General features: G+C 38.3%; 1 protein-coding gene across 19 annotated transcripts in view; it reads right to left on the bottom strand.

Annotated features, from left to right (window-relative positions):
* MCTP2 (multiple C2 and transmembrane domain containing 2) overlaps positions 1-25414 on the bottom strand; it is a 259511-nt gene that overhangs the window by 91881 nt on the left and 142216 nt on the right. For all 19 annotated transcript variants that reach the window (XR_014260390.1, XM_082449078.1, XM_082449070.1 and 16 more), the window contains 2 exons: positions 13791-13893; positions 12307-12409 (listed from right to left, as the gene is read on the bottom strand). Coding sequence is in view for 18 of the 19 variants with exons in the window: in XM_082449078.1 (XP_082305204.1) it covers positions 12307-12409; positions 13791-13893 (206 nt within the window). In the remaining variant the exon portion in view is untranslated. The remainder of the gene's footprint in view (positions 1-12306; positions 12410-13790; positions 13894-25414) is intronic.

The raw sequence follows: 25414 nt of genomic DNA on the forward strand, positions 1-25414 counted from the left end.
TTAATTCTGAGATCTCTATCACCCAAGGCAAATTGTGACAAAAAGAAATCTCGAAGTTCAACTGGAGAGTCTTCCTGGGCTGACATCGGGGAGGATTTCCTTTCACTCAAATAGAAGGATGAAATAATAGATAATGTCCTTAACTTTAGTGTTAACAAGAAAACTCTTCAAATTGACTTATCACACACCTTTGCCTACTTGCCTTTCCATAGGTGAGGAGCACAGATATCAGGCAATAATTTGGGGAAGGCATCTCTGCAGGACAGTTATAAAGATTTAACTTAATTAGGAATTAAACTTCCATAATTAGGGAAATGGGCATTTCCATGTCCCTTTACATTATTTTCAGAAACAATATATCAGAAAGCTAATCATGCTAACCATGAATTCTTAGTTACATTAGACAGTGAATGAAAGAGCACAGGAAGTCTGTTTCTGAGTAATAATTCAGGATTTCAGAGCCAGAGGACAAGTTACAGAGAAGGTAGTCTGGTTTGGATTTTAATGTGACCTGAAATTATCTTTAACCTATGCAATTTTTCTCTATCTAAAAGAATTTTAAATCTGCTTACACAAGCTTTAAGCACAGTAAACATGAAGAACTTTTAAAAAGTTTGGTGATAAAACTAATTTTTGAGTCACAGAGATACTACATTCACTATATTAGAAAACAAAACTTTTTAAATCGGCATATAACAAAGGTTAGTATGTGGGACAGAGAAAAAATATTTTTCTCAGCTGGAACTCTTTTTAAAGAATTCTCATTATTTAAAAAAAAACAAGAAAAAAAAGAGAATTCTCATTATTATGCTTTACTGTAAAGTTTTGATGTGACAAGATATCAACTGATTCAACAGCAAAGTTAATCAGAATCGATATGAAGGAATAAAACCATCAGTTGCTTTAAGGAGAAAAGATACACATTTAACATCAAAATCCAAACTGAAGAGTCATATCGATCCTCCCCAGCCCCCAATTCGACCTTCATGTGAATAAATGGAGAACATCTGGGTGTAAACAAGCGTTATTCTATCAGAAGCTTTTCATTGCATGCAAAAGGGAAAATAATGTGACATAACAATACAGCAGGTGATCCCCACTAATGCACATGCAAGGTGACTCCAACAAAATGTGATATGAACAGACACATGTTCACATGTGATATGTGGCTAGGAAAGAAGAAAAGTAAATATCCTTTACTTGGTAGTGATTCTATTCACATCCCCACTTGGAAACATGTCTGTTTCCCACCGCAGGAGTTACAAACAGCACGAGAGATTGAAAAGCCCACAAGGTCACTGTTTGCCCTGACACAGTCAACCACTGTGTGGTTGACTCATCACCCCAGCCCTCCACATACAACTCACCTTTCTCTGTGCAAGGCAATCCAACCCACCCATTGCCTGAATCCAAAACCCAGCACTGAACTTTGGTAAAGGCAGAAAACCCTGCTGTACCCAAAATGTCTTATCAACTCCTCTCCCTGAAATAGAAGCTGTCTTTACAAAGTAATATGTACTAATTGTAAGAATGGTGTACAATTTACAAAAATAGCTTAGAAAAAGGAAAAAAATGTAATTTTTACAATATTACATTTTTTTAACAAACAGATCTCTAATTTTTAATGTACTTTTATAAATATTTATCTTATGAAAATATGATCATAGTGTATTGGATAAAGTTTGGGACTCTTAGAGGCAGATGAAGTGAGTTTAAATTCTGGCTCTGCCTCAGAGTGGCTGGGTAACTTTGGATAAGTTATATAACTCCTCTCTTCTTCAGTTTCCTAATCTGTAAAGTGTGAATAAAAAAAAAAAGGATACATATCTCAGCAGTTGTTGTGAAATAATCAGCAAAAAGCAGTAAGAACAGTGACAAGTACACAGAAACTGCTTATTAAATAACATGATCTTTTCTGTCTTACTTTCATTTATGTACTTTTTAATCACTTGTGTTTTAAACTTAAAAAAAGTATGGGAAACATTCTCCAATGTAAAAATCGATTCTTCTCCATAATTGAGAATGGTTCTTCATCTTATGAATATTCTATAATTAGCTTAACCAATCTTCCATTGTAACTAAGATTGTTTCCAATTTTTAACAACTGTAAACACTGTGGTGGTTTTACACATAGATATCTTTGTGCTTCCATGATGCATTCCTAAAAATAAAGTCTTAGAGGTGGAATTATTGAGTCATATGGTACACCTATTTTTATGGTTTCGGCAAGTATTGCCAATTTGCTCTCCTAAAATGTTGTATTAATTTATGCTCCTAGCCTCAGTGAATGAGCCTGTCCATTTCCTTCCAATGTTGCCAACCATAGGCATTTTTATTTAATATACTGCAATTTCATAGGAATAAAATGGCCTCAGGTTGTTTTAATATGTGTTTTTTTTTATAACTAATGAAACTGAACATTTTCTGTCGTATGTTTATTAACAGTGGGCCATGGTAGGACCGTGAAACCAGACAGACTTCAATTCAATTCCCATTTCTGGCGTTTAGCATCTGTGTGACCATGGGTAATTACTGTATCTCTCCAAGCCCCAGTTGCCCCTCTAAAATAGATATCTACAATATAAATGCTCAAAGATATGTGTCTATTAAATTTTAATCCAAGGTGCCTTCTAGGAGGCTGGTAGCAGGTCATGCTCCCTCCAACAGCATTTGAGAGAGTCCTTTGACTACACTTAATCATCACTGCTCACGAAAAATCTTGACTATATTTCTTAATCTGACTGCTTAAAATAATTTGGTAATTTAAGCTACTAAAACAAGGGTGATGAAGATGAGAGCTTACACTTTAAGTGCTTACTGTGTGCTACTGTACTCTTTTTACATTTACCAAACCATTTAAATCCTCACCACAGACCTCCAACACAGGTACTGTGATAATTTTCATTTAGGAGGAAACAGAAACAGAAATCTCAAGTAAGGTGTCAAAAGTCACACAGCCAGTTAATGGAGAAGACTGGGGCCAACCCAGGTGATCTGGCTCCCTCTTCTGCACTTTTTAAAAAATAAATAAATTTATTTATTTGGCTGTATTGGGTCTTCATTGCAGCTCGCGGGCTTTCTCTAGTTGCGGCGAGTGGGGGCTACTCTTCGATGTGGTGTTTGGGCTCTAGGCACGCAGGCTGTAGTGCGCAGGCTCAGTAGTTGTGGCGCAGGGGCTTAGTTGCTCTGCAGCATGTGGGATCTTCCCAGACCAGGGCTCGAACCCATGTTCTCTGCATTGGCAGGCGGATTCTTAACCACTGCGCAACCAGGGAAGCCCCCTCTTCTGCACTTTTAACAACCATGATGGTGGTTGAATAAAGCATGAGCCATTCATCTGCTTATTAGCTATACAGATTTCTGCCTCCTTGATTTAAATTTTCTGTTAGGTTGAATTGTCTGTTCCTTATTGATCAAAAAAAACCCTTTTATATTAGTGCTGTCATCTATTTGTTTTATGCTGCAAGTATTTTTTAGCAACCTATCCTTTGTCTTTTAATCTTCTATGGCAATTTTTGTTTTCACCACGACATCTTAAATCTTTCTTCCTTTATCATTCCTGTTTTTCAGTTTGTTTATGTAGCACTTCCCATTATTTTAATAGTTTTATTTATGGAACTGTATATAAATAAATATTTATTTATTTTGTTTCAAGCATTTGACCTTTAATTCACCTTGAAATAGTTACTGTGTTTGGCGTAACATGCTGACGCATTTTTCCCTGATGGATAAGCAACCAACTTAACCTCAGAATCACTTATACAGTGATCACTTAGTTTATCCTCTCAATGACTTCATGTTTCAAGTTTATCATATATTAAATTTCTCAATTAGTCTTTTTTTCATGTCCTTCAGTACAGTTCAGAAATTCCTCACATAGTTAAGCGTTATAGCATTTTTTTGTTTCCTGTTATACTCTTTGATTTTTTTTTAGGTTTTTAAGATTTTTTTCTATTGGGTATGGGCACTGGTTTTCATTTTCTTAATTTTGATATTGTTTATACATAACTGACCTTTTTTTATTCCAATACGTCGTCTATTAATTTTCTTTATATTTACAGATATTATCAGATAGCTAGTACTTGCAAATAATGTGTTTCCTTCATTCAAATATCATTTATTTCTCTTACATTTTTGCATTGGCTGGATCTGACCTCAAGGCTTAATTTTAATAGTTAATTCATAAGTATGTAAGCTCATTAAATTCTTGCAACAATCCTAGCAGTAGAAACTACTGTTAACTTCATTTTAAAAATGAGGAACTAGAGCGGCTTCCCTGGTTGTCCAGTGATTAAGACTCCGGGCTTGCACTGCAGAGGGCGTGGGTTCCACCCCTGGTCGGGGAAGTTCCACATGCCACGAGGTGCGGCCAAAAAAAAAGAAAAAAAAAAAAAATGAGGAACTAGAATAACTATCTCTAGTGTTTCAGCAATAAGTCTGATGTTTGTGATACTTCTGATAGATATCATTCGTCATGTTAAGGCACTGCTCATCATTTACTAATTTATTAGACTATTTTTTCATAATCAAGAAGGGATGTTAAATTTTATCAAGTACACCTTCTACATCTATTGAGATTGTCAAGGTGTTTTTTTTTTTCTTAACTCAATAATATAAATTACACAATTAGATTTCCTAATGTGTTCAATCTTACTGATGTTTCATGAAAGGTATATAATTTGCTTTTTTTAAAAATCTGTGTTTTTTTAATATCAGAATTATTTTAGTCTCAGGGAATGAATTCACACATTTTCCATTTTCTTTTATGTTCTTAATAAACTTGAACAATGTTTAAGAATTGCCTGTACAGTTAAGGTTTCAAAACTCATGTTCATTAAATGATTGAAATGTGTTATTTTCTTATTCAGGGGCGGGGAGTATGCAGGGAGAAAAGGGTGGAGTTATTTGATAACTATTTCTGATATTTCCATCAGTAATGATTTTCACTAAACAGTGCATTTAATACCTGATATTCAAGTTCCTCTAATTATATTTTTAAAGATAATTTCCTTGATATTTTTATACATTAATTTCTTCAAATGGGGGACAGTATTATATTTTTAGTTAACTTGGGGAGATTTTTATACCTTTACAATACCTAAGTCTTCCCAAGGTATGTCTCTATATTTATTCACGTTTTCTCTCATACTCAGTAAAATTTAGTTATGTTCTTCATAGCAATCCCTATATTTCTTGTTGTTCACTCATTCTTAATAGTATATGTTTTCCCTTTTTTTCATTAGCCTTGAAAATGGCTTGCCTGTATCACCGGTTTGGGGGGCAACTAATACTTGGATTTATCAAATACACTGTTTAAGTACTTTCTATGTAATTGCTCTTTTATTAATCTTCATAAATTTCTTTATAAGTTTCTCAGTTTTCTTTATTTTAGTTCATTTTGGTGAGATGTTTAATTGATTTTCAACCTTGTTGTTCAATTATAAAACCATTCACGTAACTTCCCTGGTGGTCCAGTGGTTAAGACACTGTGCTTCCACTGCAGGGGGCACAAGTTCGATCCCTGGTCAGGAAACTAAGATCCTACATGCCCTGTGGTGCAGCCAAAAAAAAATTTCCTCTGAATAATACTTTTGGCCCTTATCCATAGTTTTTGTATATCGTATTTCATTGTTAGTTTCTAAGAAGTTTATAGTTGCAGTTTTGGTGTCTACATTAGCTACCTGAGATTTTTTTTCTACCAAGGGTTTTGATACTTGTTTCATTTTTGTTATTTATTTCTCTTTGCTGTGATCACAGTACAGGTTCTGCCTTTTTGAAATCTATTGAAGCGTTTTGGACCCACAACATAATCAATAATTAAACAAGTTAAGTGGGTATGTGAACAGAATATTTTATGTATTTATGTGTAATTCTACACATACACATATTGGACAAAGCTTATGGCTGATTCTCTAAAGTCTAAGAACCACCACTTTAGTTTGTTTAAAATTCACCTGAGAACTTGCTAAAAAAATAAAAACAAAAACAAAAACAAAAGAGATTCCAGGGTTTCATCACCAGAAATTTAGTAGCTGTGGAATCATGTGCAAGGACTTCTGCTATTAGCATACACTTCATGGAACTTGGAATTTCAAAGACTTGGCATTTTAAAACATCACTTCAAAGCTTTGTTTTTTGTTTCTGATTTTTAAAAGCTAGATAGATAATATATATTATTTTTCTGTGATTCCAATTTTGTAATTTTTCTGGTGTTTCAAATATTATATATATATGTGTGTATATACATATGCACACACACATTTCCTTGGGAAGTCATTCACGTAAAAGTTCCTGTCTTTATAACTTTATTGATAATTAAATTGTTTTGTAACCCATAAAATAACCTCCTCTGTATGTTTCTCACTTACCTTTTGTTTACATTTATGTGTTACACTTTTGTTCACCCATTTTAGTATTGCCATGCTTTAGGTGTCTCATCTAGAAGCAGCACTTAGATTTTACTCTTTCACTCATTATGAGAGGTTTTCCCATCTAATAGAAAAGTTTAACCTATTCAATGTTTACCATCATGCAGGATATGCTCAGATTTATACTTGCTATCTTCCCGTTATAGGACAGTAGAGGAATTCCACTAGTCATTCTTCTTTCTCCCTTGGCCTGTCGTAACCAAATATCATCCACCTTCTACACTAGTTATGGTTCATGATAATTACAGCATATCTATGGCACCCTTTGCTGGTTTCCAGGGCCAACAGAAAAATGTGCCTTATCTTCCTTTACTTCAATGAACATGTTGGACCAGGATTAGATGAGGAAGAGAGTTGAATGTTTGTGTCCAAAAATCACCATTTTGTCCTGTTAAATTTTGTATTTGGTTATACATCCATAAACATTTATATAAAGTAAAATAAATATTATATATTTCAATGGCCAAAATTTCAGCATTAACTTAATAAATCTGATTAAGAATGTCCAGTACAATGTGCAAAATCCATTATAGGTGAGAGTTGGGCAAATACTTAATTGGAAATGCAAATGAAGATGTGCATGGACATTTATTTGGTATAGCAATTATAGAAAATTTATCCCATAAAGCTAATTAAGTGAGGCTGTTATTGGTGTACCTAGTTACCGGGCACTGGCTTCACAGAGAACGCTAAGGGCTGCATGAAGGCCAGTGCTTCTGATATAAATTCACATGTGCATGTTGGCATGGCTTACACAAGAGGACTCAAATTTGTTTCAAAATGTAGGACCTCATCAAATTGGGATGACTTCTCCATAGATAGCAGGAAATAACAACAAATAGATGCTTTTCCTATTTTACAGAAAGCTGATTTTCAAAGTCTTCCAAAATTGACCCATTAGATAATTAATTCTAGGAGGGTAAACACATGTTTAAATAAGAAGGATGAGAAGAACTCAGCCAGATTTTCACGACAAAATCAAGATCACTTAACTGAGAATAGCAATGAAAAATAAATCTACTGAATTGGATAATTATTAGGAGACAAGTCTACGTTGGGAATGTTTTAAAACTAAAACATTCATACTGTTTTCCAATGTATATTTACTATATTACTGATTAGAAGATTTTTGGAAGAATGTGGAAATGTACAAATATTAAAAGTTTTCGGGACTTCCCTGGTGGTCCAGTGGTTAAGACTCCACACTTCCACTGCAGGGGGCACAGGTTAGATCCCTGGTGGGGGAAGTTCCGTGTGGTGCGTCCAAAAAAAAAATTTTTTTTCAGATTATAATCCAATCCAACTGCAATTTTCTACTGCTTTTAATCATGAGTAAAAAGTTTTGCCTATCTATATAATCATTTTTAAAAACTGTTTTTTAAAAAGTTGAACAGAAATGAAATCTATGGAAGGATGGCTCACTGCCCTGCATTTTTTCAATTCTGATGTATATCTGAGCACATGTATATGCTTTGAACAATTCACCACCATTAATAAATATACTGACTTTAGAATACGAATTTTAAGGGAGCCAAGAGTCATCCAATATATTCACCCTGATTAAAAGGTATAGTGAATTCAGAACAGGCTCTTTATTTAACAGGCTGAAATGCACTTAGCACATTACCATTTCGAGAGAATAAAAGTTGAAGGACTTTCAATACTTTACACTTAGACATTTTAAAATGTAGTTTGCATTTTCTCTGAAAGTATAAATCAAGTTTTAGTTTATGACTTGATTAAAGAAAATGTGTTCTCACAAAAATTACGCACACTCTAAGAAATACAATTTTTGTTTTTAAATACAAAGCAAGGTATTATAGGACACTGTTCCATATCCTATAGAGGTAATAGTGAAGCACCAACAGATCCATTTTTGTGACTAAAAATATTTAAAAAGCAGGGAAATAATTCCTTCTCCTAAGAGGCCTAGAACACAGAATTGAAGGGTTTTCTCTTTGATGCTTTTTTTCTGGAGTTGCAACCAATTCCTCCAGGAAGAGTATTCCTCCCCTATAATTTGCTTCACACAGGAGCCAAAGTTTCTTCCTAGTTAACTGCTCTGCTATATCCATGCCAAAGCCTGCAGATAATCCCCGCCCATAGAATAGGCCCCAAACTCCCTCCACCCCTCCTGAGCTGCACTCTCCAGCCTCCCTGTTCACACTGAGAGCTAGGCACCAAGGCCGCTCTTTGCTTCCAGAATGTGGCCTCTCCTTTACCCTGCTGTTTCTCTGCTCATGTTTTCCCCTCTGCTTGGAATGGCTTTCATTCTTCACCTCACCCAGCAGTTCCTATCAACACCATACTCTTTCCTGGCCAGCTCAGACTCCCCACTTTCTAAAGTCTTCCCAAAGTTAAATTCAGCCCTCCCACCTTGCATTTTCCTGTTCCTTTTATACGGCACCTAATATTTTCGGTCTTGTGTGTTCATCTCACAGGCATAACCCATGAAATGCAAGTCTTTACTTAATTCTGTATCCCACCTGCACCCCTGTCCCCCACCTCCATTGCACTGAGCCCAGTGGCTGCACAAAGCAGATCTTGGTTATGGCTTTTGGCACAATATTTACTTAACAGCTACTCACTGTGGCAGCACAGCATCCTCTTAGGATAGCTCTGATATGAGACTGCCTAATTCAAACCCAGCCTCCCCTACTTACCAGCTACAGGTCTTTCTTTGCCTCAGTTTCCTCATTTGTACATGGTCATAATAATAAAGCATGACTCATTAGGCTGTCATAGAATTAATGATGTACCATATGGTAAGTGCACAGCACAGGGCTTGCTAGGTAAGTATTGCTCAATAGACATTAAATAAAGAAAAAACCTAGATCTAAGTACATTTTAAAATACACCCTCTAAATCACAAGTTAGAATTATTTTAAAATAATTATAAATATAAACAAAATTTATAAATATAAATACTATAGATATAAGTAATATAAATTTTTTAAAAAACCAAATGATCAATGAAATAACAAACAAAATTTGCCTGTTACAGATACTGAGGGTTATGACCTTTTTTTCTAATACATTTATATCTACACTTTAGGTAGGGAATCAATTCATTTGGAGAAGGTATGTTGCGGGTGCATCGGGAAGAGCCCACACAGATCTTACGTAAGATCTGATCACTTTCCCAATCTACTGTCAAAGCATTGGACATAAATATGAACTGAAACAGCCATGCTGAACAACAACTACTGAAATGTCTTATTCAGCTCAACATCCCTGGGCCCCCAAAGTCCCAAAGGGGAAACGTGGCTCAGGCCACACTGCCTTTACACAGTGGAGACCTTTCAGATCTGGGCTTATTTCTCCACGTGCTACATTTATATTAGAAACAAGCAGTATAAACCAAATCAAACACTCCCCGGCTGGAAACCTCCCTGTGGTTTCCCATCACCACTAAGAAAGAGCCAAAGTCCTTCTAACTTTCAGGCTGTCAGGGTCCTACAAGGTTCTCTTCCACACCATCCTATCTCCTATCCTTTCCTATCTCACATTTGCTATTCTCTACTCACTCTATTCCATCCACACTGCTCTGCTATTTTTGAAATTTGACAGTCAAGGCCTGGCCTTGGAACCTTTGAACTTGAAGATTTCCTGCCTGAAAGAGTTTCCCCAGATACCCTCCTGGTTTTCTCCCCGCCCTTACCTACTTAAGTTCTCAGTCAAATGTTCCCTTTCCAGTGAGGTAATCGCTGCCTGAATCACGGAAAATTGCATCCCTTTCCCACACACATCCTCTTGGAGGCCCCTCCCCCTGCTTCATTTTCTACATAGCACTTTTCACCATCTAACCTACTGTGCATTGCTTTTTTTTTTTCTTTTTTTGTTTCTGGTTTGTATATTGCCTCCTGCAATCAAAAGATAAGTTCCAGGAGAGGACATAGCTTCACTGCGATCATTGTTAGAACATTACCACCTAAAACAATTCTTGGCACACACTGAACACTTGATAAATATTTATCAAATGAATGCTTAGACTGTGGGGCAGCTTATCGGCAACCTGAAAAAGTGAAAGGGGCTAATGGGCTTGCTTTCATCGAAACAAAGTCTTTCACAAATCACTCTATCTTGTATTTAGAAGGATATAGTTTGAAAGCTCTATTAATTGAGGTCACTGGTTCTCCACTCCACCGGGAGTGACTCTGCCCCTTTCAGAGTCCTGGGCGATGTTGCAAGACATCTTTGGTTATCACAATAGCGATGGGTGGATGGGTGCTACTGGCATCTAGTGGGTAGAGGTCAGGGATGCTGCTAAACTTCATACAGTACATAGGACAGTCCCCACAGCAGAGAACGATCCGTCCAACAATGTCAGGAGTGCTGAGGTTGAGAAACCCTAAACCTGATTTAGCCAGGGGTAATTTCTTAGATCTAACTCCACAGCATATAGCGATTGTACAGTACGAGGGAGGGAGGAAAGAAAGTCGGTCAACTTGTTGGTATTCTAGGAAGACCAAATACACAAAATGTTTACATGCGAAACAGAGGGAGGTTAATAAAGGTACGAAGTGGCGTTCACCCAGCAAGGAATCAAATACGCTACTAAGGATTTATCTATAAAAACAAGACGAGAAATGTCCAAAAAAAAAAAAATGTTAGAGAGAAAGGACACTAAATTCTAAAGGAGAGCCTTGGTTCCTTGTCCCTTTAGACCTCTTTAAAATTGTGCCCCATGTTCCTGTCACATGTATTCTTTCAGGAATAACTGACAAAGTTGTAATAAAAAAAAAAGGAGGGAAATCCCACATCACCATCTCCTCTCTGAGAGTGGGCGTGGCTTGCTGCTGGTGGCTCAGAACATTCGGCAGCAGCCAGCTCTGCAAGGGAGCAGCTGCTCTACCACGCTCTCCAAGTAACATCAGGGATATGAGAACTTGGGGAGAAATTAACCAAGCCAATCAAAAAGAGAAGAGATATTGAGAGGTGCAGCGTTTCCCCCTCTGTAAACACCATATGAGCTAGTCTAATCTCATGGATAAATTACAGACTGCTCCAGCCACAAAAATGCACTAAGAGCTTTGGGGAAATAAGTCTTTGGGAAGAAAGAAATAAAGCCTTCCTCACAGATAAAAGGCCATTACAACTCTACCACACATTGTATGAATGGTTGGATGAAAAACTGAAATTCTCTCCTCTAGAAGAGTACATTTGGCGTAAACACAAATGCCCAATTAATAGGTGAATTCGGATCCCAGCTTTCCACCTTTGCCCACGTAAAGACATTATATGATGCTCTCCCCTCTGAATTTTATAGGGTATTTTTTTTCATTCAGCTCTTAGCTCACTCTGACACATTACCTTTTAAGGGGACTACCAAAACAGCCCTCTTTTTCCAAGAGAGGCTCTCTGCTTTCTTCCACAAAGCACTTTTGGAAACTGAAAACAAATGGGACTGCTAAAAAGACAAACAGAATTTCTGAGAAAACGGTCTTTAGTGGAATTGAGAATAACTCTGCAGTTACCAGCAAGTAATCGTTGAAGAAATGGGCAGTAAGGACGCAATGAAGAAAAACATGGATGTTTTTCATTCACCAATGGAAAATCAGTCATAGATATGTATTCCCTGAAACAAAAGAGAAACTCCTATCTTAAGATGGAAAGACTGAGTGTGGATTGAAAGACCGGTCAAAATGTTTTGGTTGGTTAAATCAATACGCAATTGACACACAGAGAAAATTATGTGACTTTACATCTGAAACTACTGAAAATACTGGAGAAGGATAAGGAATAAAACAGCTGTTTCCTGCTATAGCTGGGAGGACATTTCCCCCCCCAGATTGACAAAGATAAAGCAACTCTAGACCATAGAAACTTGTCAACTGTAAAATGACTCACACACTGTATATTAACGAAGGTAACTTACAGACAGCAAGGGAATGGCAACTTTCCCAAGAAAATCAGGGGGTTTATCTCCATCTTCATCAAACACAGTCACTTCCAAAACATCATGAATATCTTTAATGGGACTGAAACAAGAAACACACCATGTATTAGATACAAAAACACAAAAGTGAAGTCTGTTCCATGAAGATCTGAAAACACGGTTTCACTAATTAAATCTGTATGTCCTCAGAGTATAAAAGTACCATTTAATTAAATTCCAAAAATTAAATCAAACTGACTGTATTCCCAAACCTTCCATCAGAGAAGATTCAGACATCCATATGGAAAAAAAAAGTCAACTTTTTTACTATGACATTTTCCATGTATATGTGTACTCAAGGGCAGAACCGTTAAAGAAACAGGATAAAGAAAGAGAACAGGGGACAGAATAAGGAGGACAGTGATTTCAAAGTAGCTTCCAAATGAGAAGAACAAAAATCAGATTTACTTTACTTTAAACTAATGAAGAATTCCCTTAAAAAAAAAAAGATGGTCAAAATCACTACTTGCCGAGATCCCTAGAAAGCATCCTATTGTTGAAACACAGAGTACTAAAAGTCTTATGCATATTTACATACTGGTAAACAGTTTTTATGTTGACCAGAAGCCAGACATTGGCTACAATGAAACACGGAGCCATGGTCATTGGCAGGGTGTTGACCAAACCAGAGACTTGCATATGGCAATTAGCAAACCTGCTTAGCACAGTACATCCTCTTCTCATAGATCCTTGGGAAGTTTCTGCTTGGGAACCACCAACTGCATTCAATACGAACTATATTCTTCCAGTTATAAGCACAGACAGAGCATTTCTTCAGTGTTGTGAGGCCAGTGTACCACCATTTCACCCAAATTGAAAAAGGGGCCTCCCCCTTGATGGCCAGGCGCCTTGGAATCTAAAGCAAACTAGGAATATACCCAGCCTCCTAAATGCCTGAGTCTGAAAAGTGAGCATCACTACGGAGCAGGTCATTCAGAGAAGCTGGAACATAAGGGGCCTTTGGGAGTCCTTGAGGAATTGCAGATAATCTATATGTTCCAAAAGACTCTGGCAGAATACAAGCCTTCAGATATTAAAATAATGTTGTACCATACAAGCTCCTTGAATTAAAGACAGGTCTACATTTGTAATTTCCTTGAACCCAGGAGTGAATTACTCTGGATTTATGGAAGCTTCCTTCTACTCACAGATTAATTTAGTCACTAAAAGACCTACTTTACAAATGCCTCTCCTATAACACTCCCTTGCAGTTCCAAATGGTCTCTTCTATTATTAACACTATACTCTATAAAATGAAAGCATAAAAGGTTTTCAGAAAAAGAAAAACAATAAACTTCACTCTTTGCCCATAAAAATGGACAGAAAGTTCCACTCAAGAGCCCCAGACTGCCCCAAACATATCAGGGATAATTGGTCTCTGAGTTAAAGCTGCTCTTTGATATTCCAGGGGCTAAAGTACTTACAATGTAAAAACTTTGTTCCACTCAGGGTTGAGGTTTTTGTAAATGGTATGTGTCTGAAGTCGGTCATTTCCCAACTCCAACAAGCAAAAGGGATCGCTCTTCCCTGCAAAGAGAACACAGAGACAAAGGAATCTCCTTGGTCAGAGGCAAGTGAATCTCAAAAGTGACAGAGGCAAAGTGAACAAAAGTCATGCACTTTTTTCCAATTATTATTATTTTTTTAAATTTTATATTGCAGTATAGTTGATTTACAATGCTGTGTTAGTTTCAGGTGTAGAGCAAAGTGATTCAGTTATACATATACCTGTATCTATTCTTTTTCAGATTCTTTTCCCATTTAGGTTATTACAGAATATTGAATAGAGTTCCCTGCACTATACAGTAGGTCCTTGTTGATTGTATATTTTACATATAGTAGTGTGTATATGTTAATCCCAAACTCCTAATTTATCCCTCGCCCCACCTTTCCCCTTTGGTAACCATAAATTTGTTTTCTAAACCTCTGAGTCTGTTTCTGTTTTGTAAATAAGTTCATTTGTATCATTTTTTAGATTCCACATATTGTTAACAATAAAATTGGGCTTGCTGATAGAGAATAGACTTGTGGTTGCCAAGGGGGAGGGGATGTGAGGGAGGGATGGATTGGGAGTTTGGGGTTAGCAGATGCAAACTATTAGATATAGAATGGATAAACAACAAAGTCCTACTGTATATTCAATACCCTGTGATAAACCATAATGGAAAAGAATATGAAAAAGAATGTGTATATATATATGTACAACCATCACTTTGCTGTACAGCAGAAATTAACACAGCACTGTAAATCAACTACACTTCAATTAAAAAAAAAAATTGTGCTTGCTAAAAGATTGAACGTGAGCCTCTCTTTTCAGCAAGCCGTGTAAGCCCTGTGTGGGAATTCGGGAGGTGGACAGACATATAGGTGTCAGCACACTTATTGGAGTGGGACTGACACACAACCCAGATGCAGCCTTGAGAGCAGTGGCAACACTGGTTTCACAAGAGCAGGTGTCAATGTGGCACGTGAGAGAGTCCAAGTTTGTGTTTTGTTTTAAAACAGAAGCACATCTCTGTTTCCTTCCTAAATTCTCTGAGCCAATATATTTTTTTTTTCTTTTTTTGGCCGCGTCAGGTCTTAGCTGCGGCACACGGGGTCTTCGTTGAGGCACGCGGGATCTTTCGTTGTGGCGCACAGGCTCTTCACTGTGGCACGCGGGCTTCTCTCTAGTTGCGGTGTGCGGGTTTTCTCCCTCTAGTTGTGGCGCTCGGGCTCCAGAGCGCGTGGGCTCTATAGTTTGCGGCACACGGGCTCTCTCGTTGAGCCGCACGAGCTCAGTAGTTGTGGCACGCGGGCTTAGTTGCCTCGCGGCATGTGGGATCCTAGTTCCCCGACCAGGGATTGAACCCGCATACCCTGCATTGAGAGGCGGCTTCTTTACCACTGGACCACCAGGGAAGTCCCTGAGTGAATATAGTTACTCGTTTACAACTGGAAGTCTATGATAACTTACATGCTTCTACAAGGTGATAAGAGAAATGAGAAAAAGTGTAACCATGGCTATTTAGGAGTTAAAACTCTGCTCTGGAGTGAGTGGCCACACACACATAGGATCTTATATATTTAGTAAATGGTGAGAATACACATGGGACATTTTTGGTGCTCAGACACATGCAGAAGTCTAATTTCATAAGGTTAAGTTCAAAGTTTTTATCTTAAAAAATAATGAAGCTTAACCTTTACTTCTCCCATCTCACCTCTTCTTCTTCCTCCCTACCTCACACAGCCTCCAAAAGAAAAAAATAAAAAGATTAGAAAATCCTGAATCCAAAGGGGGACACAGAAAGTTACCGCATAAGAAGTCTCTCCCCTTCTGTTGGGCTTGGCAGAGGGATCCAGAGTTGAAACCGTCAGGGTCTCTAACGTTCTCGGGACATGAACACATGGCCTACCTCTGCGCATACTGGCGCTTTACAAAGCGGTGTGTACTAAATTAATTGGGGGCAAAAGGACAGACGTGCCTCCAACAAATGGCCAAGGAATCCCAGACCAGGGCCTAACTCAGACAGTGCTCAGGCCACTTGACCTACTGGCCTACCATTCAGGTCACTGAACCTACATCTAATTCACTTAATAACCAGGAGCTCTGAAGTATTGCAAGTCATTAGAGAGACACATGTGCAGGAGCCAGCATGAAGATGATATTTCAAAACAGGAAGAAAAGAAGAGCAGCTGTATGGCTAAGAGTCAGTGTGAAACAGGAGATTCCATTCAACTGACTAGTGGCCTGGACACTTGGATGCCTGGCCAAAGCTTTTAAGTCAAGGCTATTATCTCAGTGGCCAGCAGACAGTGATCGAGCCATGGACACAGATGAATGCATTGGGGTCGTCACTTACAAACAATGGAAATGATCCCTGTCTAAATTTAGCAGAAAAGGAATTTATTAAAATAATAGCAAGCAGCTCTCAGGATCAGACCACAGATTGGAAAATCAGGCTGGAAAAATCACTAGAAACCAAAGAATGCTGAGGGATACTCAGGCACAGAATCTCAGTCAATCTCTCACCCTAGGAAAAGTCTGGCGTGGCCTCTGCTTCCCAGGAAAACTGGCCCCACCGACATTTCCAACCCCGGACCCTAAATGTAGCTGCTTCTAATATGAATTCTCCACTCCCGCTTCTTTGCCTCACTTGATGTAGATGTAAAGGGACTGCCCCTGCCTAGCAAATCCTCATGCCCTAACTTCCAGGGCTCAGAAAGGGAGTACATAGTGGCTTTCTACCACATGAAAGTGGCTCTGAGCCCTTCTCCAAAACATTCGATGAGAAGCACCCCAAACCTAGAAGGGGTTTCAGATGTTGGGCAGCCCAAATCAAACACACACACAAATCCATCTGCATCTGTAAAAAGTCTTGCTTCTTTAAGACATTTTACTCAGCCATAAAAACGTGAAATAATGCCATTTGCAGCAACATGGATGGACCTAGAGATTATCATACTAAGTGACCTAAGACAGAGAAAGACAAATATCACATGATATCACTTATTTGTGGAATCTACAAAAAAATGATACATTTCGTAATCTTCTTGTTTCTAGTTGTGGCCTTTTCTTTTCTGCCTAGATAAGTTCCTTTAGCATTTGTTGTAAAGCTGGCTAAAAAAAATTTGATACAAATGAACTTAGTTGCAACATATAAATAGACTCAGGGACATAGGAAACTTTGGTAACTTACGGTTACCAAAGGGGATGGAGGTGGGGAGATAAATTCGGAATTTGGCATTAACACACTACTATATAAAACAGATAAACAACAAGGACCTACTGGATAGCACAGAAACTATATTCAATATCTTGTAATAACCTATAATGGAAAAGAATCTGATTCATATGCATATAACTGAATCACTCTGCTGTGCACTTGAAACTAACACAACACTGTAAATTCACTACACTTCATTTTTTTTCAAAAGGCAGTTTAACTCTGGGACTGTGTCTCACGGGGCACAGGGTAGGGGTTGGGTGACAGTGCAGAAGGTCATGACATCTCTCGAGTAACATGAAAAGAACATGAACATGAAAGAACACATATGTTCTCAGCTTCATACTCAGGTAGAAATGCTCAGCTCCCCAACCCAAGCTGAAACCGCTACTTAACCGTTTGTCAGACTGTTAGGAGGTGACACTGACATGACATCCCACCAGCACTGGCTCGGGGGGAACCGTCTGAGACTTGTAATGAAAGCCCGGGGGTTCCTCCACAGCGACGTGGAGAGGGTCCGGGCCTGTGCCTGCACAGGTGCGCTGAGCCCTGCCCACCCCCCGTCTCTCCAGCACACTCCTCCGCTATCCCAGCTAAGAAGGAACAGCCTTCCTTCCAGGAACTGGGAACTTCAGTTGTGTGTCTCCAAGGAACACACTGCGCCGACTCTCTGAAGATAATTCCTTCAAAGCTCATTAAAATGCTGCATTTATTGATATTACAGTGTAAACAGGCAGAGAGGAGGAAGAAGAAGCGAAGACATTAACACATTTATAGAGTAATGTATATACACTTTAGGATTGATCTCTTGCCCTTCAAAGATTCCAGATAGACAGGGACTTTCAAAAAAATTTAAATCATGAGTATTTTTATCCAATCATGATAAAACGATCTCCCATCACAAATGTTTCCCAAGAGTACCAAGCAAACAGTACCAGACAAAGTGACATATATACACTTGGGTCTGCACTTTTGCTCTTTGCTCCACCTGTTTGTACAGGTAAAACATCTAGACCACCTCTTCTACATCCAGATGCCGTGTCACCTTGACACGGCTATACCACTAGCGATTCAGATTCACGGTCGGGTGGTGTTTTAGCGCCTTGCTCTCAATAGCCTTTGCTATTTTTGAAGAGCACGTTAAAATTCATTTGTATTCCTTGAATGGCAAGTGGAGGTTCCTCGTTTAAATAATTTTACCTTTATATTAGTTACAGAAGTTGAATGACAAGCAATAAAAGTATTTTAGAGGTCAAATCATTCATCCAATAAATATTTATTAAGCGCCCATTCTGCTCTTGGCACTGAACCAGGCCGGCCCCAATGTACACAGACCACCAAGTCATCACCTTCAAGGAACTCTCATAATAATCATGCTTTTCAGCAAATGTCACCTTTCCAGTGAAAACTTCGCTCACACCCTCTGCCAGAGGACTAAGCTGTTCCCCTCTGTGATCTCCAACTGTATATTTTCCTTGCCCGTTTTCAACTGCACACCTGTACATCTCTGTTCTGTATTTAGCCCTGTATTTCATTTAAGGGGCCCAATGCAGGCACAACCAAGGTATGCGTGCCCCTCTCATGCCCTTGAAGAGTGTCCTGGCCCAGTGACAGAAGGCAGTAGGGGACTTCCGGCTCTGGTGATGGGTGTGGGCTGGAGGGAGCCAGGCTCCTCCCACTCTGTGCAGAAAACGATGCTTCATGCAGGTTCTCCTTTAATCTTCGCGTCCATTCTATGGGGTAAAGTATGTCTGTGCCACTTTGCAGATGAGGAAACTAAAGTTCAGAGACATTTAATATGGTTGGTTAAAGTCCAGAAAGATTTCACAGTGGAGGTGAATTCTAAGCAAGGTTTAGGAGGAGGCTGATTTGGTTAAAAGAAATGGGTGGGTCCTTGCTGAGGAGATAGGGACAGATCGGAGCCTAACATTCATTAAGTAGATAGATAGATAGATAGATAGATAGATAGATAGATAGATAGATAGATAGATAGAGATAGAGATACATATATATGCATACGTACAGCTAAATAGGGGTGATCAGGAAATATAAGATATGGGTGGATAAAGGAAGAGCCTGGCTGGAAGCCTGGAAGGCCATGACTGGTGCTTTTTTTTAAAAATTTCATTTCTTTTTACTTATCAAGCAGCCAGGAGCCACCAAAGACTGTCAACACAAGGGGCAAGAATTTCTAGAGGAAGGTAATTCCTGAAGCTAACTGTGGAGCGTTATAGCTCAGGCTAGGGGCGGATGTGGGAGTGGGGACAACAGCCATTCCAGACTTCATTTCCAAAATCTCTCCCTTCAATTCTTGTCCCCAACCGTTTGTTGATAAACATTACTTTTGCATATTGGAGCCAATTCTAGTGTTCATCCTGAAAATCTGTGTTCTCTGACAACTTATCCCACACCATCCATGCTGATCTATCTCCTATTCCCTAACCTTTATCAAGTCGGCGTGTCTGGGCCCCACCCCTGACCAGCACACAGAGGTACGGGGCTCAGTCATGCTTCCTAACTCTGCGTGTGGAATGGCTTCTCCCTGCAATGCTCTCCCAAGCCCTGCTCCTCTACAAAAAAAAAAAAAAAAGAAAAAAAAGGACCAACTAACCTCTGAGGCCTAGTTCAAGATGCATCATCTGCATGGAACTTTCTCTGCTACCTTAAACTCCAGGGAGCTCCCCACTCAATCTCCTATGATCATTAGTTTGGGTATCATAATGCCACATGTATGATATGCTTGCTCCTCCCTTCAACAAATAATTTATGGTTTCCTAAAATGTGGAAAGTACTGTGCTGGGCTGTGAGACGGATTTTAAAGAAAGAGAAAACACTGATCTCTATTCCTTCCGGACCTAACTTTCAAGTATCTCTTGCCTTCCTGAGTGGGTTGCAAGCATCTCTAATCCAAACAATGGCCTCGGTGGCATCCTGCAGATGAGGACGGATCGCTTCACCGTGGCAGACGTCCAGAGCTGGGGACAGACAGGTCTCACTTAGGACTGTGAGGTCCGCAAAGGAAGAGAACACTATTGCTGAAATGTTTTTTAACTAAATTTCTGATGTTGTAATATTCTAGCACAAATAGAACAAGAAGTGATGACATGAGAATTTTTCCTTCTTCTAATTCCATTCCCCTGTCACCACTCAAGCTCCATAAAGCACCATCATCCACTGAATTTGCCTAACATCTCCCCATTTTCACTCTTGCACCCCCAAAATCCTTGCTCTTCGCAGCCACCAGAATAAACTTGTATTTAAGTTCATATCGGATCATATCAGTTCCCTACTTAAAAAGGTCTCTAATTTCTTCACCTGGACCCCATGTTCCTATATAATCCAGTCCCACCTAATACAATAGCCTCCTGGCCCCTGAGGGTCCCCTTGCTCTGTTCTCCAGTTTCACTTGCTTTTCTGCATGTCTTGGGAAAGCCCTGCAGGCTTTGGAACATGCTGTTCCCTCATTTGAAAACTGCTTTTCCTTCAGCTCTATTGTGCTAACTCCTTATGCCTGACACCTCAGCTAAAACATCACTTCCTGCAGGAACACCAGTCAGGTGTCCCTTTAATGAACCTTGACACCTGTTCTTGACCTTGACAGTATCATTGTCATTAGATGTCACTGGTTTAGCAGTCACTCCATGTGAAGGCAGGGACCAATTCCTCTCCCCCACCCTGTCACCAGGACCCACCACTGGCTCACACACAGAGGAGGTATACTGGCTGAGTAAATTAAGATCTTACTAAGAAGCCAGCCAGTAAGATCAGCTGTTAATCAATGAACTGAACTCATTCACTCACAAGGTACCAGTAAGCTACAAACTGCTAAATCTTCGATAAACTCCCAAACTTTACATCAACTAGAGTTCATGTTCCTTGGCAGACTGCTAAAGCAGATGGCCTGCCAAGGCAGATTTGTATCGTTTTTTACGTGTTTTTGAAAAGTTGGTCTTGATTTGGGCTCATCTAGCCATGAGGTTCTCATGAAAATTAAGAGCACTAAATCACTATGGCTGAGCTTCCTAGAAATTCAATTACAGTCAACCCTTGAAAATGGGGCATCTTTAAGAGGGGACGTATTGCTACGAATATAGCTTCAAACAGCAGACAAATGAAAACAAACTAGAAAATGGACATGTGACTTAAAATTCCCAACGAACAACAACCATAGGACTATTTTATTTCTCTTTTGATACAGGCAGTCTTATGTTTCAAAAGAACCCAAAACAACAGAAAACAAAGCTAGTGTTATAATTTATAGAAACTACACAAACGTCAGTATTACACCATATGGCTGGAATATTTCTATGCTATAATATTGGTATCTAACTGCAGTATTTTGGTCAACAGTTTCTCAAAACAGCACTTTTATATACAACAAAAAATTGATGAGCTCATAAAAGCATTTTATATCGATAAAACTATTATCCATATTATCAAAATGTGAATACAAGCACTAAACTGGTTTAAGTATGAGAATTTTCCTACCATGAAGCATGTTTTTTCTTCACTTTTATCAGGCAATAGAAACAGAAACAAAAAGAAACAAGCATCATAGAGTGGTAACTATAGATTTCTAAAAGTGGTTGAAAAGCTAAAAGTGATTAGCAACACTGATATTTCCAACATTATTTAAAATTAGAGAAATCATAAACAAAATACCAAGAAGACAATAACCTGTGAAATTCCCCAGGTCAACTATACTCTAAAAAAATAAATCTAATAAAGAATGGGAATAGCATTTATTGAGCATGTAATATGTGTCAGGTATGCTCATTTAGGTTTTGATTTAACTCTCAAAATATCCATGAGAAGCTGGAGGCTTAAGTGGACCCAAGGCTGGTATGTGGTAGAACCAAGATTTACACATCTGTTTCTATACAACTTCTATACCATAATACATGGGGATTAAAATGAAAGGCAGCTACCATAAAAATGAAGAGCAAATAAAATGGGGAATAATTTTCATCTTCAGTGAATAAATTATTGAACTGAACATTAATTTACCCAAAGCATGAGTTTCGGTCTCTTGGAAAGGGATCGTGTACTTAATGAATGAATGGAGAACTTTACCAGTCATGGGAGAGCAACCCTGCGTGTGGAACAGAGCTCCTCCTAATGGCATTGCCAAGGAACCATTCAACTGAAAATGCCACCCAATTTTGAGCAAGGTCCTCACCCACATCAATGATACTCACTGCCCCCTAGAGGAGGAAGAGTGAAGTGATCACAAGCTCCCTACAGGTAGGTGTGTCTGATCTGTCGTAGATGCTCAATGAGCATTTCTTGAAGATCACTAGATCTACACACCAAGGTGACTTTTCTTAAATTAAGACAAACTCAAAAAGCATTTGGAAAACTACACTGGGCTCCCTGAAAAGAAGTATGGAGTTCTTGAATTAAATGTGTCTTTGTTCTCCTGCATCAGGCACTGTTATGGCCCCTGACATGCTTATTTATCACATAAGACTACTTTCCTGTAACCCATATTTTTTGCTTGAAAACATAGTCTTTTCCATTCCTCTGCAAAAGATTCTCTAATTACAAGATTCTGTTAATTTGGTAGTTGTCTTACTAACATTGGAAACAGAGAAAGGGTCCAAGTGACAATCTTACAGCCAAGAAATCAAAAAAATCCAGATATATTTGGAAAACTTTTGCGTTTTATGGGTGGGTTTTGTATGGCAAAAAGTAACAAAAAATCGCAATGATAAAAAAGACCCCTGGAGAACAGTAACTCCAAATTTTGAGGAAAGATGGTTATTTCCAGTTTTGTTCCTTCGTTGCCTCCTGATAATTCCCCAGCTTCTCATCATGACATACAGCGTATTATGACAGGAACATGAAAAATTAAGATAGGATTGTGCTACCAAAAGAAGGGCTATTGAGACCCATACCCTATGCTGTGTTGTTAGAACACTTACTATCATCCTATATGGAGGTAGGCTTGCAATGCTGTTCTCCTTGCTCTTTTGCCACTGCTGGCATGACGAGGTAAAGAAAACTCTCTTAAGCTTCTATCGCCCCTATTTTATGTCAGAATACTTAATGGCTAGGGTCATCTTGGTGGTGTTAACAGGGTGGAGGAATAAAGCGGAGGGAGGCTAAAGAAGAACCCATCCTGCCACTGGAAGATTCCTTAAGGAGAAGGGTGTTAATATATAAGAACTCTTTTAGAACAAAATTAATATATAGAAAGCTTAATTAGTAGGGAGGAAGATGTGTGAAACCCACATTTTGATTCTAAGAATATAAGAGAAGGGTCACTGACTAAGTGCTGAATTTTGGCAGGTGCGTTATGCAAATAGAGGTCGTGATGGTTTCAGTACTGATACACGGAAGGAGCCCCTCCGTCGTACAATTCTGGAAGCTTCCCCACAATATTCTATCAATTATAACAAGGCTATCCAGAACATTTCTCCGTGTACACGCTGAACACAGTAAATACTTTCCTACTCTTCACTGGTGGATCTCCCAATAGGTAAGATAAGCATTGCCATTTGTACTGAAATACAATTCTGATCAGAAAATATTTCAGTTCCCCAACTATTTTTCTGTTTACCTATTATCTACTTGATTACCTTTTTATAGCCTGTGAAACAAACTCTGCATTGTTTTTGTTTGTTTTTTATTGCTTTCTTCTCAAAACAGCTGAGTTCTAAGACTAGCAGCAGCTGAGTGAAGTATGTTGGTCTCATTAAACATTACAAACAGCTATGCTCACCTTGAGTTTCAAAGTACAATTTATCATCTGTTTTGTGAATCAAGGCTATGGCCTTGTTTACTACAGAAGAACTGACATCAGACAGGATAACCTATTACTTAAAAATTTTAGGTTACATTGGACACAAGGTGTTTGTGAGACAAATGCTTTAATAAAAATATCTGACAGGCTCTTCTATTAGAATAACTGTGTATGGCTATCCATATCTCATATTGGCTGTAGAGAACATTAAAATATCTTTCACCAATTTTAGAGGGATGGACTGCAAAAGAAGTTAATTACCTCCGATTCTTTAAAATAAGAAGTCTTCTCACTTACATACAAGCGTCAGATACACACACAAAAATGCCAAGCTATATATAAATTTAAATTTATTAATTCTAGAGTAGGTTCAATCACACAATAAAATAGCATATTTAGAAAAGAATGAATTAGTTTGAAAAAATAATAAATTATCTTTTCTACACATTAGAACACCGAAGCCTTTCTCTTTTATAAATATCTTAATATTGGTAACATATGTAGATTTAGGTTATTAATATCTTATAACATTTGGAAAGCTACACTAATTTTTTTCTTTATATAAAAAAGTTAAATGTTTAATTGCAAAGAAGTTCACCTTAGTGCATGTATATATATAATGTATATATATGATATATATTATTCCAATGTTCTAAAATGCTAGCAAAGTAATGAGGATTCAATTTCCCCCAAGTTTAATTTATTTTTATGGCTACATAATCATAACATCAATAACCACTCATGAGGAATATCCACCTAACTTTGATCCGATTAGCATAAGTGACTGATATTTTCTTTTTCTAATTGCTACTTGCAAAAATATAGATAACTTTAAAATTGGCAAACCACTGATCGCAGGGCTGCCAAGTGCTTTCATTTCTCCTCTAGGACAAAAGGTCCCTGCACTCTGCACACCGTAACCTTCACCTCCATATGGACCACTGCCAAGATCTGCTCCCATGGACTTTTGTTTTATCAGAGTCCCTGAATCTAACTTGAAGCATCAGTTATTATGGTTATTTGACATTGTTTTCAAGAAACAAATAATTACAGAAAAAAAAAAAAGAAACTATCAAGAAAAAAAGTAGGAAGGTTGGAAAGTTCCCTTTTGCACTGTCTAAAACGACCACCATTCTTTGAGAATGTGCCTGGTTATTCAGAGTAAATGCAGTTCTTTTTAATTTGCAGGAGTGAATATTTTGTTCTCTGAGCAAGTGCCATGAAACACTCAGTTATAAAAAGCAAGGCTGACTGGAAAATGCTGGGTATAAATAGTTACTTATTTCTTAAATGTTTCTGGCACTGGCAATGATTGAGTACCTCTTCTGATCCATGATCAAGTGAAGCTGGCATTTTTTTTTTTCTGCATATCAAGTGAATTGGTAACGATAATAACAGCAATAATGTATGAGTCGCCACTGTATGATATGATCGTTAACATCTCGGAGGCATTAATTACATCTCTACTGCTACCTCACAGCAACCTGAATCCACTTCTTTTTTCACATAGAAAAGTTACTTTACAACTCTCTGGATTAGGTCCACTTTGTTGCCCTAAAGCAACACCTTGGTTTGGAACAGACTGGATGAGCCTACC

Source organism: Balaenoptera physalus (genome assembly GCF_965194825.1).
Source record: "Balaenoptera physalus genome assembly, chromosome: 2".
Lineage (NCBI taxonomy): Eukaryota > Metazoa > Chordata > Mammalia > Artiodactyla > Balaenopteridae > Balaenoptera > Balaenoptera physalus.